The sequence below is a fragment of the Sinocyclocheilus rhinocerous genome, unplaced genomic scaffold (assembly GCF_001515625.1).
Source record: "Sinocyclocheilus rhinocerous isolate Xijiao unplaced genomic scaffold, SAMN03320098_v1.1 scaffold735, whole genome shotgun sequence".
Taxonomy (NCBI): Eukaryota; Metazoa; Chordata; class Actinopteri; order Cypriniformes; family Cyprinidae; genus Sinocyclocheilus; species Sinocyclocheilus rhinocerous.
The window spans coordinates 507,576-523,244 of record NW_015629505.1 but is presented as its reverse complement, the minus strand read 5'-3'; the positions used below and the strand labels follow the sequence as shown (position 1 = coordinate 523,244).

Here is a 15,669-nt window from a genome sequence, read left to right as displayed (position 1 = left end):
AATTAGAAGAGTTCTAAACTAATGCGCTGTCTTCTGAATCTAACGCACACACACGCTCAGTCACTCACGCAGATCACGTTGCGGCCGCACTCAGACATTCAGGAACAAACTTTTTAGCGCTGCCCCGCAGTTTTATCAACTAAATAGCTTAATCGCTCAAGAGCTACATTATCTTTTTCAACAAGGAGCTGGTAGCATCATTGTTTCTAAAGGAATTAAAGCCACAGCTTTACTGTTAATAGAGAAACGCGGCAAAACGGTGGTAATTCATACATACACAGCCTCTCTATCGCTCTCTCGCTCTCCCTTTCTCTCTCTCTCATAAATGAACAGTTGATGAATCACACTTTTCTGAGAATAGAGTATTGAAGTGGAGATCGCTAAACTGCAAGCTAACCAGTGTTTTCAGAAAGCAAGTGTGTTTATTCACAGTGGAGAGAGCGCGCGTACACAGGGTTGCCAGGTTGACAAAGATAAGTAGCACATTTAGCAGATATTTCCGTATTGCGCAAGTGTGAAGCTCTGTTTTGGGGATTACGTCTCTTTATATCAGGCAACCCAGTTGTTTTCCTCTGCGGCCAGGTTAAACCTTGTTGTAGCCTATATATTATGCTCTATTCATATTCATCCTCGCACTTTTCTACTCAATTTTAAACGTTGTAAAATTTTAAACAAATTAAGCGTGGTCCACTGCTGCACACGTGCCACAGTATCGATACAGGGACAGCTGTATCGATACTCGTATCGTCAAATCTCTGTGACGATACATCGTCGTATTGATATTTTGAACACAGCACTAGAACAGATATTACACAACCAATACAATGGACAGCCATTTAAAAACCTGTCGGAAGACGGTCTTTACTTTCTATTTTTTTATCCTACCACATATTCTACTTTTATTTTGTATGTTAATCATCAGTGTTTAACCTGTTAATGATATGTATTTCTCAGAAACAGGATATTCAATTAAAAATAAATAGGAAGAAATAATTGAATAAATTGACAATTTAATAATACTAATGTAATCTTTGGCAAATATCAAAATGCTATACATTATGTAGTAATAAATCTAAATTTAATAAAAACTGAAATAGTTTTTTAGTGTTTTATTGTTAATATATTTAGGCAAAATTATGTAGAATTTTAACATTGCCCATCTGTTGGTTATTGACGATAACATGAAAATAATTATTGGCTTAACAAGTGTCATATAGAATTTCAATGTTGAGTCCTCCTTAATTTGGCTATTGGTTAACATTATCCAATAACTGTGTGATTTAAGTGATGTGAGTGGAAAATAAAATAAATTTGTTGTCAAAATTTGTTTAAAGATTGTTAAAAATTACATTGGTTATTTAGGTAAAAAATTAATAGTTCACAAAAAGACCAGGAACATTGGAAGGTGCACATTGGAAAGTAAACATTAGGAAAGTAAACGGGGTCAGTTTAGATTCCACATTGACTTTAAGTGATCACTCTGTTTCCTGTTTCACTGCCTATTAGATCCATGAGAAGTTACAGTGTTATGAAGACCGCACTCCAACTCCAGTACTGGACAGCGCCGGCTCACTGGCTCAAGACGTGAGTGAACCACATGCACACACTTCCTGTTAAAAACCAAAGCACTTTTATGCTCATAAAATTTACACACTTCTGCATGGATAAACACGCACACACATGCACAATGTGTGCCTGTGAAAACACATCCACAGACGTCTCCCAGCATGTCTAGCGTAAGACTGACTCCAGGAGGAACTTGTCATTAAAGGAAAGAAAAAAGATGGATGGATGTCTGAGGCAGAGAACACAAGTATATGGGCTGCAGATGAGAGTGCGAGACGTGGAGTATTTTGTGTGTGTCTGTACAAGACATTAGTCATCAGTGTTATAAAACACTCAACGTTTAAACTCTCAATGGCTTGCATAATGTAAACTGACTACTATATCAACATTGCCGCATAGACACACACACACAAACCTATGTAAACTTTGAAGAGTTTACTCTGGATATGATCAGAGAGAGGAAAGACAGAAGGAAAGAACAAACACAAAGGCGATTCAGAGAAGAGCATCTCAGGTCATCACTGACTTTAAGATGAGCAAAAATTATTTGAATATCCAGACTATTCCGAAGTGAATTTATGTAATAAAGGATGCCACGTCTGTTCAAACAGTGTTGTTTTTGTTCTCAAATCTACATCCTTCGCTGATCCAGGAAGAGCTAATCAGCTTTGATACACGTCCGTTTCCTGTTCACTCATGTCTCAGTAGGCGGTGGCTACCAGCCATCTTGTGTTTCCCTAAATCTCGACTTCCGTTACGGAACTTTCTCAGCCTGCAGCTCAGATCCGCCCCTCAGATTTACACTTTCCTTCAGTGTCCCTAAAGGTCCCACACACAGATAACCCGATACCTGCGTGTGCGTGCGGACGCGGTCCATCAAAGGGTCGAACAGCCAAAGCAACCAAATTACTCACAGCCCCCTCCTGTGTTTTTTCAGACATATCGTTTTCATCCATTGCTGTGAGGAATATACGGCGTGCTGCTGTTTTGAACGCTGTACTGGGTTTGCTGCCGCCACGCATTCGAGTGTAAAGTTTCGCTAATGGAGCTTTAATTTATAGTGTATCATAAAACGCCATTTTAACCTCCACCTGGCCCAAGATGCTGTCTAGCACTGACGCAGCAGGCAAGCACCTCACACACACATTTCCACAGAAAGCTTTAGCAAAGATGAAATACACACACTGTATTCTGAACAACAGTATGAAGTTAAGCAACAGGTGTGCAGTTCTCATTCTGGCCACAGGTAGGCAGTAAAGAATGCTACTTCCACATGCAGGACTCGGTCTGAATAAAAACAATTGGCAGATTAAAGTCCTCATTGAGTCCCTGGTGTCTTCCATTAGACTGTGGAAAAATGGAGCGCTCCAGAGCCTGCTGGATGATACTCCACTCCGCTCATACCTCTCAAATGCAGAAGTCTGTTCTGGAGACGTCAGGCAAGCAAATGCATAACAACTATGTCAGATTACACCAGAGCAGCAAAACTATATCCCTGATTGATTAATTGAAACCGCTTGTAGAGTTATTTTAGATGATCATTCTATTGCCAGACACAATACAGATGTCATAAGCCAGATGTGCTGTGATTTTTGCTGTCAGAAACAAAAGCTGCAGATCTTAAAATATTTTTTTTGTTGTAAGATGAAAACAGGCCACTTTGTATGGCATTCTAACTGATTTACGATGAATATTAGTCTGCAATTGAGTTTTTGGGCCATATTATCAAAAATCAAGAGACTGTTTTGCAAGAGATGAAGTTTCTTGGTTGATTAACCACCAAAACACACAATTGTCAGTAAATAGTTTCCAGTGTTTGGACATTTAATGGCAATTAATAATGTCCTGTTTTAATTGCGTTCAGATTTTTAAATTGATTTTGAACAATATGTTGTTATAAATTTAAACAAGTTTTTGTGAAGTGTTTTCTTTAAAATAATGATTCATAGATATTTTGTAGTGGTCATCTGATATGGATATTTAAAATATAAATCCAATATAATATTGCATTTTAAACACATGCGTAACAATTGCTGCAATGACATTTCTTTATTTTACATGGTATTCACTAAATTAATTAAGAAAAATGTATTAATCATTTGGAAAAAAATTTAATTATGATTTTAAAAAATAAACTGTAAAATAAACGGATTAATACTTCAGACAGCAACTTCTTGATTTGTAATCCTATTATAGTATTTTTCAATAATAAATGAAATGTTAAAAACATGGATAAAATGCTAGGGAATCAGCAGTGCACTCAGTAATCTGGTAAGTCTGTGCACACTGGGAATCATATTTTCTCAATGATCAGACAACTATTTTTACATACCGTACGCAATAAATATGATATGAATATGACATAGTGGAAAACAGGCAACAGTGCAGCATAATTTGAAATCAAGCATTTAGAGTTTGTATTTTATGCCTGTCCAATGACAGCACAACTGTCCTGTCCGCATCCAATTCACACAGATGGACCATCACGCCCAGAGTGCATGTGTTTTTATGTTGGATAGAACGAAGTTCTAACAGCTGGATTTGCCAGCATTTGCGAGGTTCACGGTTAAATATTTATGAACTATTCAAAGACTTCATTTATAGACTTAAAACAAATTTACATAAATTCATTCATTTGTACATTTTAAGTGTGCACTAAGTGTCCAAATACTTCTCTGCATCACTGTATACTGTACTGTACATGTGCAAAACCATAGTCATATAAGACTGATCCCGGATGTGCACGTGCTGTTTTTCCTCCATATGTGACCTCTGCTTGCTATGACATCAGCCACAGTGGTTGGTATGTATCTATTGTACACATGATATTGTGTGTGTGTGTGTGTGTGTGTGTGACTAAGGGTCACTGTCACAATTAGTCAATTGAACGTCACCTCCCATTTTGCTGGTTACTGGAAAAGTCTACTGACATCCTAAGGGAGTGATTCTTCAAACACTGATTACAGCAGCTCAGCAGACTCACTCATACACACACACACACACACACACACACACACACAGATCCAGAGTGAGTGGGGTCAGTAATAAGGTTGTGGCCCAGGAGTAACACTTCAAATGGACCTGGGGAACAAGCTCATCTCTCTCTGTCTCTCTCCTCGCTCAGCAACGTGTCTCTGTGCTTCATTTAGTGTGCGTCTGCGCTACTATAAATCTCAATCTCTTAAACATACACGCACACTCTCCACCTGCTACCTGCCACAAGGGAGACATTTATACTCCAATTATTCATAATATATGTGTGTTCATGTCTGTATGACCAATGCATGTGTTCATGGATGTTATCGATGCTCATTTTCTCTCGCTCTCTGGTTTCTGTTTCTCTCTCTTGCTATCCTTTTTGTCCGTTTCTATCAGTTGACGGAGGAACTTCAGGGAAAAAGTGCAAGTAATGAGATGAGAGAGCTTGTCAAGCTACTGTCCAAACCACATATAAAGGTAAGGGAGTAAACAAAAACCAAAAAAATGACATCAGATATAACATTAAATGTTGTTACGCTACCTGTTAAAAGTTTGAACAAGTCTACTCATTCTTTATTATTACTGTTTTTAACATTTATGAGCAATATTAGTCATCGAAAGTATCAAGTGACACATCTATGAAATAAAACTCAGAAATAAATAAATAATTTATTTATTTATTTATAAATTATAAATAAAATAAATATTTTATTTATAATTTAAATAATTACATAATAACAAGCATTAATAACATAAATAATAATAATTAAATAATAACAAGCATGTCTGAACTTTTGACTGATTGTGTACACATTTATTTATTTATTATGATTTTGGAAGTTTCTTATGCTCATCAAAGCTGCATTTATTTGAGATATAAACAGATTTAAAATAAAATAACTGTTTTATATAATATATTTTAAAATGACATTTATTCCTGTGATGGCAAAGCTTACTGGCCCCATACTTTTGAACTGTAGTGTATATCGCCTTTAATCTGTACTAGTCTGGCTACACCATCATTGTACTCTCTGTCCTTCTTTCTTTATTCTTATTTTCTTTCATCTGTTTTTCTTTTCTTTATGTCTTTAACCCAGTGTCTGTTGGTGCTGTGTAAAGCGCTAGCAGATGGCTTCTGGGGACTAGAATGGCATCTCTGTACGATAGTAACTGTATCGCTCTCAATTAGTGGTGAAATGATCCATTCCGACCAGACATAAATCAGAACCTATTAAGCGATCTCTTTCCTCCTCCCTCCTGTATGATTCACACATGAAAAAACACATTTTACTCATATTAGACCCGCTTACAGACTTATATTGACATTGATGAAAGCGGCAATTACAGCAACCCGCGTGTTGCGGAAAGAAAGAGCTGCTCTGGTCTGAGCGAGAAAGAGATGGTGATGAGTGGCTCTCGAGTTTGTGTAGGAAAATAGATAGAGGTGTTTTACTTTGTCCTTTTCTCTTTCGCATATGTACAGATTTTGTGCATGCGGTGTGTATGGGTAGTTAGTTCAGCAGCTTGAATAATGACTGTTCAGATGGCAAACTCTTTCCTAATGAGAGCTGCATGCCCAGTTACATTTCCCAGACTTTATTTAAACAAGTTCAGCAATTTGTTATTGTAAGAGGCCCAGTATAACTAATTAACATGCTCACACACAGACACATGGCAAGAGTACCTGAAGAAATGAGATACTGATTTTGACCCTCAATTCACTCTTTTGCCACCTGGCCTGATGTTGACCCTATTCCTCCAACCTCAGGAGAGAGTTTAGCTCCACACTCCACAAAACATCCTTTATAGCTGTGTATGTGTGTGCGTGCGCATGTTTTTCTATCCCGGTGGGTATGGAGCCAGATCGGCCTCAAAAATAATACATTTATAAAACAAAATTCATAAATGCACAGCACAATTTACATTTACAAAATCCGATTCGTAAATTCAAAACACAATTGTTCGGAGATTTCGCACAAATTCAAAGCAGTCCACGCATGTGTGATGATTTGCAAATGCAGATTCAACGATTCATAAATACATGTAACATCATTCATACATGTGTGATGGAAATTAATTCAAGAACTTGATATATACATATTTGTGTAAACATTTTAAATTTATTTAGGTAAGATGCTTTTGTGTGAGCATTTGGGGAAATATTTATGCTTTTACTTCTGTATTTATGAATTGTGTTTTGAATTTACGAATCGGATTTTGTAAATGTAAATTGTGCTGTGCATTTATAAATTTTGTTTTATAAATGTATTATTTTTGAGGCCATTCTGGCTCCATAGGTGGGGACTTAAACCTGAATTTACACCAACTCATGGGGACTCGTGTCACTGTGGGGACCTAAATTGAGGACCCAATGGGGAAACAAGCTTATAAATCTTTATTTTTATTATTTTTTTTTTTTTGAGAATGTAAAAATGCAGAAAGTTTTCTGTGAGGGGTAGGTTTAGGTGTGGGGTGATATAATATACGGTTTGTACAGTATAAAAACCATGATGCTTATGGAGAGTCCCCACAAGGATAGTAAACCAGACTCTGTGTGTGTGTGTTTGAGTTTGAGTGTGTGTGTTTGAGTTTGAGTGTGTTTTGAGTTTGAGTGTGTTGTACATGGCAGGATAGTGAGTTGTTGGACTGTAGACAGATTCTGTGGGAAAAGAGTGAAGCTATTTTCCCCGGAAAATCAAAAAATATGGTTTGACTCATTGGTTTCTTGACCTCTGTACATAGGAAGAATTATTTAAATGTTTTCAACTGTTCATCATGTATTTATGTAGTGAAGTAGTTGTTAGAGACTAGATTGCTTCTCTATGACATTACTATGCAGTTGCTAATGTGATTTGAATGACTTTTAGCATGTTGCTATGTGGTGCACAATACAGATAAGATAATAATTATTTCATGTTATGACATCTGAAAATGAGCAAGAGGGTGGCTAACCGCACACTGATCCACTCAAGAATAAAAAGTCTACAAAAACATATTTTTAATAGTTATGACATCACAGCATTATAGTGCACAGTATGAAAATGGATATTCATTTTCATTGGCTAAAGATTACATTTAACAGTGTTAAGTAAATTAGTGTTTTCCACGATTAACTTTAAGCGAGCATTAGATGCTGATTCAGCAAAGGTAGTCTAAATGTAAAAATAGGAGAAATGAGCATGAACAATTATCCAATATCGAAAGAAGTGATGAAGAATTGTTCTTCCATCTTCAGCTTTGCATGCATGAAATGAGAAATTGTGGCTTTGTGTTGGCATGACAAGCTGCATGCATGTTTTAAGAAAACTGAAACGCAACACCACATTGATTTTGCCTTCAGAAAAGATTTTTTAAAATGTGGTTGCAGATGGTTAATGCCTCGATGCTTTAATAATATTTATACTGTGACATTTTATTCAAGTGTAAGCATAACACTATGTGGTGAATTTTTTTTCTTCTTCTTTTTTTTTTTTTTTACTTGGTGAAAGAATAGATCTGGTCATCTGGAAGAATCCAGGTCACAATGTGTGTGTCTGTTTGTCTTCTGGAGGAGGACTTGGACAGAAGAAATGCATGGCAACTCAGTTGCAATTTAAAATGTTCCATTTCAAGTTTGCTTAAAACAACTGCACCATTCAATCTAATCTGCAGAGCTGTGTTTAGTGTAGACGCAAACAACATTGTACCCTACAGGGATTGGGAAAGTTTTTTCGTGTCTATAGTTGTTCTAAGTTGTTTACATCTTACATGATATACTACTTGTTTCTAAACATAGTGTGTGGATGTGTTTGATTGGCAGGTGTATAGTCCAATCAGAAATTAGGTTTATTTTATAATGAGAGCCAATTTTGTATCACCGTGGTAGGTCTTCATTTCATTTATTAAATAAGTTGCAAATGTGTTTCCTTAACTACACATTGTCAAATGATCAGCTAGTCCTTAATAATGCTGATTTTAAGTATCTCAAACCTTCTTGATTCATTTCAAGATGAACATGACCGAAATTAATGATAATTTGCAGTTCAGCAAGAAAGTCACATACAGTAAGTGAGTGAGATGTAGATTCAGTAACCCTTCGAACCCATTTTCTAGTGAATTGGCTAATTGGAGTCATTTGTCCAGGAATCAGAACACACTCCAGATCTGTCAAAAACAAATTAATTATCAGATAATTCTAATATCTAATTTTCAGTAAAATCTGGACTGATGAAATTGACCTGCTTACTAGACACATGACTCTCTCTCTCTCCCTGTTTGTTTCTTTTCTCCCTCACTCTCTCTCTCTCCCATCTGTTCTGCTTTAACCACATGTTGAGTGTTGTTCTGGAGCTTAATCCCATGTCATAAAACAGACACTTTTCTTCTCCTTTCTGTCTTGTCTCTTTTCTCTTTCTTTCTTTTTTTGTTCTTTTTTCTTTTTTCTTCCCTCCCATTTTTTTAATCTCTGGCACACAACTGGAAGATGGTTTTATATTGGAAATGTGAGGGAGAAAAAGAGCATAAGAAAAAGTTTCCAGCTGCATTTGACACACAGCATCATTAAAACTCTCTGAATGCTGTCATTCTTTTGCTATAGCTCGTTCTCTGATAGCCGAGGTGTGAAATATCTGAAATGGCTGAGAACTTCATTGCCTTCGGTCCATCCATCTGCCATAAAGCATGCTAACCCCTTGGAAACTCACAGCAATGCTGCCATATTCCCAGCAGGATACTCGTAATACTCATAATAATCGAATCAAATGAAAGATGACAATATGATTGGTCTTGGTTTTGATTCAGTTCTTTTTTTCCTGCTGGCGACACTTTAACAAACAACATTGCCAAAGAGGGTTGTAGTGAAATGGTGATTGTAATCAATTCAAAAGCAGCTTTATTTGTCAGTAGGAGGTAGTAATCTAAAGCAGACCTCTAAAGCTCCATGATTTATACTATAGGATTCAAGCAGATGCTTGGAGTATGAAGGCTGGAATGATTAGCCAAAATGAGTAGCTACACAAAATCAGTCAAACGACTACTGTTTGTCTTACTGTGTGCACTTCTGTGGATTTTTTTTATGTGTACAACTCATTCTCGTTGCAGAGTTTGTTGTCAGTTCATGATACTGTGGCCAGGAAGAGTTACGATCCAGAACTTCCTCCTCTGCCAGACGACATTGATGATGATGAAGATTCTGTCAAGATCATTCGACTGGTCAAGAATAAAGAGCCTTTGGTGAGAGAACTTCCTTGTCACACACACTTAGAAACACATGCAAATTTCCACATACTGTCAAAGCCAGACACACAGGGGCGGCCATAATTCAAGCTCACATGGTGGAAAACACTCTTGTGAACATGAAGCACATAAATACACGCGCACTCACGCGATAGTGTTAGTGATGTGTTTGGCTCGCGCTCCCTGTTCACCCTTATCCTCTAGTTCCTGAGTGACCACATATCCTTCGTCTAAACATGACACGAGCCACATTCCGCATTACCTTACAGACGCTCTCACCCGCTCTGTGTCCAGTGGTCTCCTGCGGCGCATAGATGTATGTGTCTGTTCCTCTTTCCCTTACTTGTCATTGACAGCTTTCTCTAGGCCAGATTTCTGGCCAACTTTCGCTTCTCTATTTCATCTCATTTCTCTGCGAGCTGTCAGAATCAAGACCTCTGTTTACTCGTATAGTCATCAGTTACCCAAACCTGTTTGGATTCAAGCTTGAGGCTGTACTGTACTTGAAAGTGACAATGAATGAGCATTGACATCTATTGGCATTCTTGAGTTTCGAGAATCCCAGAATGTCATATTAAATCTTTTTGTATTTAGCTGAGCAGTTTTTGGGTGGTTTGCCAATGTATTAGATTTCTTTTACTACGTAACAACAAATATGCTGGACTAAAGTGCTTGTTGGGAGAAAAATGTATTGGAGGTGGTAGTGTATCATAACACTCCTGGACTGATGTTGACTTGCTCATTTCTAGACCTAAGATACTATCTGTCTGCCTGACAAGACCTTATGTCTGATTTTATAACCAGTTTATACTTGTAATACATGTGATGGCTAACTAGTTTTTGATTGCATCTAAATAGACTGCATTGTCATAGTGTTTTTTTTTCCAGCAACGATGCATTAAATTAATCAAAAGTGACTAAACATTTTTATTTATTTATTTTAATAAATGCTGTTTCTTCTATTCATGAAAGAATTAAAAAAGTATCACGGTTTCCACAGAAATATTAATCAGCACAACAGTTTTTAACATTGATAAAAATACATTTTTCTTGAAAGTGTCTTGAGCACCAAATCAGTATATTAGTAAATGCCATCACAGGAATAAATTGAGATCGTGCCTTTTCAGTGGCTGCTCCTCAGCTATGGAACATGCTGCCACCCTATATAAGAACTGCACCAACATACACTGATTTTAAGTCTCTTCTTAAAACGTATTTATTTACTGTTGCATATGCAGCTATGGAACATGTTGCCACCCTATATAAGAACTGCACCAACATACGCTGATTTTAAGTCTCTTCTTAAAACTTATTTATTTACTGTTGCATATGGTCATAAGTAAGCGGGCAGGCATAACTGTAGTGTACTATCTGTCGCTGTGTTCTGTTTACTTTTGTATTTTGGTATATGCTTAAATTTTGTACAGCACTTTGGCCAACAGCTGTTGTTTTTAAATGTGCTCTATAAATAAAATTGACTGACTGACTGACTGAAATTGCATTTTAAAATAGTGAAATATTTCTACAATTTAAAATAGTTGTTTTATTTTAATATATGACCGTTTTTACTATTTTTGATCAAATAATAACTTTTTAATGGTAGTGTACATTAAAGCCAGCAGCTATCACTCTGAACCTCTCACCTGGTTGATCACTGAAGCTAAGCAGGGTTGAGCCTGTTCAGTACTTTGGATGGGAGACCTCTTGGGAAAAGTAGATTGCTGCTGCAAGAGGTGCTAGTGAGGTCAGCAGGGGGTGCTCACCCTGTGGTCTGTGTGTGTCCTAGCGATGGGGATGTTGTACAGTCAAAATGCACCATCCTTTGGATGAGACGTTAAACTGTATCCCTGACCTCTTTGGTCATAAAAAAATCCCAGGAAGCCCTTTGAAAATAGTAGAGGTATAACCCTGGCATCCTGACCAAATTTGCCCGCTGCGCTCTGTTCATCATGGCTTCCTAATCATCCCTATATCTATTGATTGGCTTAATCACTCCTCTCCAACAATTAACAGATGTGTGGTGGGTGCACTATGGCTGCTGTCACATCATCCAGGTAGATGCTGCACACTGGAGGTGGTTTTCTTCCTTAAAATACTCAAGGTGCTTTAAATATTTTTGAAGTGCTATATAAAATGTCACAATTAATTATATTAATTGTTAGTACTTTATGTATGAGAGACCATTCATAATAAACACACCTTCTGTTCAGTTCCATTGTTTTTGTGAATGGCCCTACAGGATTATGTTTATAAGTTCTAAAAAAGGGTGTATAAGTGGACAATTATTAATGTTATTAATTATTAATTAATGTTCCTGTGGCTCAGTGGTAGAGCATTGCGTTAGCAGCGCAAAAGGTCGTGGGTTTGATTCCCAGGGAAGACACATACTGGTAAAAAATGTATAGCCTGAATGCACTGTAAGTCGCTTTGGATAAAAGCGTCTGCTAAAATGCATAAATTAAAAAATAAATGCATAAATTAATGATGGATTTCAAATGCGTTCCAGATTAGATGCGTCCAGATTTTAGATTTAACATCTGTAGTCGATCAGCACTCAATTTTATAGTGAAATTGTGCATGTTACTTTCTTCTATGTGAAATGAAATGCAAAATAAATCTCTTCTTTCCTCTCAATAAACATTGGGCTTTGGTTAGGTATAGTGTGACCTGTGGCCCAAGTCCTCAGCAGTTTTAGATGCTGGCTGCCTCTCAAAAACCTCTAGCTGTTTTTCAGTCAAGAAGTCGAATGTCAATTTTTTTGATCTGATCTTGAAATATTATATATCAGGTGCAGACAGCCAGTGCAGTCATTATGACAAAAGTACTGCAAAGTTGGACTGTCTCTTAAAGTTTAATTTCTCTTTCTTTCTCTGGTGTGTGGTAGTTTGCAGGCCTCTGCCTCTGAGGATGATTCAGTTTGTATAATTGTGATTAGTCGAATGGGTAGGATTCAGTAGCTCTGATTAATTGCTATCATTTTTCAGACCATGACATCATGCGTATTTTAGTGAGGGGAGTAATAAGGAGAAAGTGGAGGGGGGTTCAAGTGTTTGGACTCTGGGGATGGGACCCAAATCCTCAAATGCTCTCCCCTCTATTTGGTAACTTTAACCTGCTGATTTATTAGCAGCAATGGCAGGATGCTGAAATAATTGGGCTTGGATCAGCGTACACGTGGGGTGACTGCAGCAGCAGCAGAAGTGAGCTCAGGGATAGATTTTATTGAAAGAATGTGTCATTTTGGTTAAGGTTACTGAAAGGTTTATAGGAAGGCAAAAGACTGTGTGTATGGATGTGTGTTTGTTGGATAGATAAAGTGTGTATGTTAAATCCAGATTGTCAGACTGAGTAATAGGAGAACAGTAGACAGAACAGACATTTGCCAATAAGATGATTTGGCTATAGATTGAGATTGTGTGTGCACTCTTTTCATTCCTTGTTTTGGCGAGCATATTCTCTTCTAGGTGCTTGCATTTAAGATGGAGCCTGCCCAACAAAATCTTTTATCCCTAACTATACAATTTGTGTTTTGATGTAGTAGTCTTCTTTTAATCTCAATCAACCTGAAGGCTGTAGTAATCTACCCTCTCACCTTTTTCTAAATGAGGACCTCCTCTGGCTTCTGTTCTGTTTGAATGTATTTTTTAATCACAAATTATATTGTCAGTATAACAATTTGAGTGAAAAGTTGACAAAACTTGTTGACACAACTTGAGGTATATCCACCTTTTGCTTTAATGACACCAGCTCAAGTGTGTCTCTCTCTTCATTTATCTCACACATACACTCAATTAGAGGTCTGTTGCGGAACACGTTTCTCATTAGATAGGCTAAGACATTCTTATTTTATTTATGAATCAAACCTGAAAGTCATTTTAATTCGTTATATGGTGAAATGTAAATACAGGGTGGCCGCGGGTCCTTAAAGTCTTAAAATGTCTTAAATAAAGTTTTCCTAAAATAAGGCCTTAAAAAGTCTTAAATGTCTTAAATTCAGATTACACAATTGACTGTTTTGTTCTATTTCACCAACGAAAATAGTTCCAAACAAAGATCAGAACAGAATTATTGCACACATTCTCCAAGCAACACCGGCGTTTTTGTTACTGAATGATTCAGAGGTTTGAAGGAATCGGTTGAATGAATAAGTGACTTACTGCCACCAAGTATGCATTTTTCCCCAACATTTCTTATTTGTATGTTCAAAATTTTATTTACAACATTAATCCCATAACATTATTTATTGCTGTTGTAATTTTGTAATTATTTAATTTGATTGGTAACAGCCCTGTAGTGTGTTAAATTTCTTGATCAATTGTAAGAATTTGACTTGAAAGATGACGCATACATTTAATAAGGTAAAAAAAATATATTGGCCTTTATAAAGGTAAATGACATCCTGTGGTAAATATTAAAAACATGCAGATTTAAGTATGTTAAAGCTGACAGAAAACTAATGAAATTATTGCTTCAGAATAAATTGTTTACACCACCAAAAATCTCGGTGATGCGACACTTGTTTTGTGGGAATATTTTGTATGGGATATTGTCTGCTGATATGAAAAGTTCACTGTATATCGTAATAACAAATAGCATTTTTGACAGCGATGATATTTTGTTTTCTTTTTACATTTAAACACGTTAAATATTACATATACGTATGTAATATAATGTGTACTTCCATCACAGGCTTGGTCTTACATTTCACATAAGGTGGTATTAAAAAGGTCTTAAAAAGTCTTAAATTTAACTTGTTCATATCTGTAAACACCCTGAAATATGATTGATCGAAGTTCAACAAGTGAAGTTTAATGCACAAGTCAGCAGTAAAGTATTTATTGAATTTCTACAAATTTGCCTTTACTGTGCATTTTGTTTTCATAATATGATCTCTGCCAGGGTGGATCTCAGGAGGGATTTTACAGTCCTCATCAATATCTTGTCTTTAAATTCCATGTGTTTAGAATCCAGAATTCTGGAATCACATAACATTCTTAAGATTAAAATTCTCTATTTTTCTTCTGACACCACTGATAGATAATGTAAAAAAAATGGTCATTCATGACTTTAAGCAACTCTGGGGAAAAAAAGTCAAATAGGGACCTCATTTTTAATTGTATAATTTTGACATATTTTTTCAAAAGCATAGCATATACTCTTACACACAAATTCACATGACACATTCACTATTGAGAGAGCACAAGAAAGATGCCGCACAAATGTGCGCAACAAACCACTCCATTTTGAGGCAGGCTCTACAAAAATAACTACGCCTGTTTAAAATACACAGCACATTAAAAAAAGCATCTCCTAGTGCAGAACTCCCCGTCAGCCGTTATTACGATAATCGATATTACTGTAATCGGTATTACTTGGAGATGATCAGCGAATCTTCAGCAAGAACCACCATACAATCAAATAGCAACAAAGCCTGTCATTTTCTTTTTAAGACTAAAACAATATGTTCTTTTGAAAATATTTGAGAATTTAGGAATTTTCTAAGAATTGCACTTTAGAAACATTCTTACAAACTTTTTAACTTCTTTCTTAAGATTTTTGAGAATCCGGCTCTAGGCATGTAAAATGTGTTGTGCAGTACATAATCTTTTTTTTTTTTTTTAGAAAATCAGTTTGACTGAACAATATTTATAGAATCACACTTGACTTTTTTTGCTGTTGGATTGAATATTGTGAGTTTGAGAACTTCAGTTCCAGCAGAAGGCTGGTCAGTCGAGTGTGCTCTGGAGCAAGGTTATTATAGTTTTGAATTTTTAAATTAGTTTTATTTTAATATCGTTTTCAAATTTGCTACAAAACTCAGTTTAGTTTTTATTAGTTTCATTCATATTTTTGTTAGTTTTGGTTTAGTTTTTATTTTGTGAACGCATTTTTATTTAGTTTTTATATAGT

At 36.3% G+C, this 15,669-nt stretch overlaps 1 protein-coding gene across 2 annotated transcripts in view; it reads left to right on the top strand.

The window, feature by feature from the left end:
- mpp7a (MAGUK p55 scaffold protein 7a) overlaps positions 1–15,669 on the top strand; it is a 136,541-nt gene that overhangs the window by 67,456 nt on the left and 53,416 nt on the right. For both annotated transcript variants that reach the window (XM_016550910.1, XM_016550911.1), the window contains exons 4-6: positions 1,507–1,584; positions 4,942–5,022; positions 9,625–9,756. In XM_016550910.1, coding sequence (XP_016406396.1) covers positions 1,507–1,584; positions 4,942–5,022; positions 9,625–9,756 — 291 coding nt within the window. The remainder of the gene's footprint in view (positions 1–1,506; positions 1,585–4,941; positions 5,023–9,624; positions 9,757–15,669) is intronic.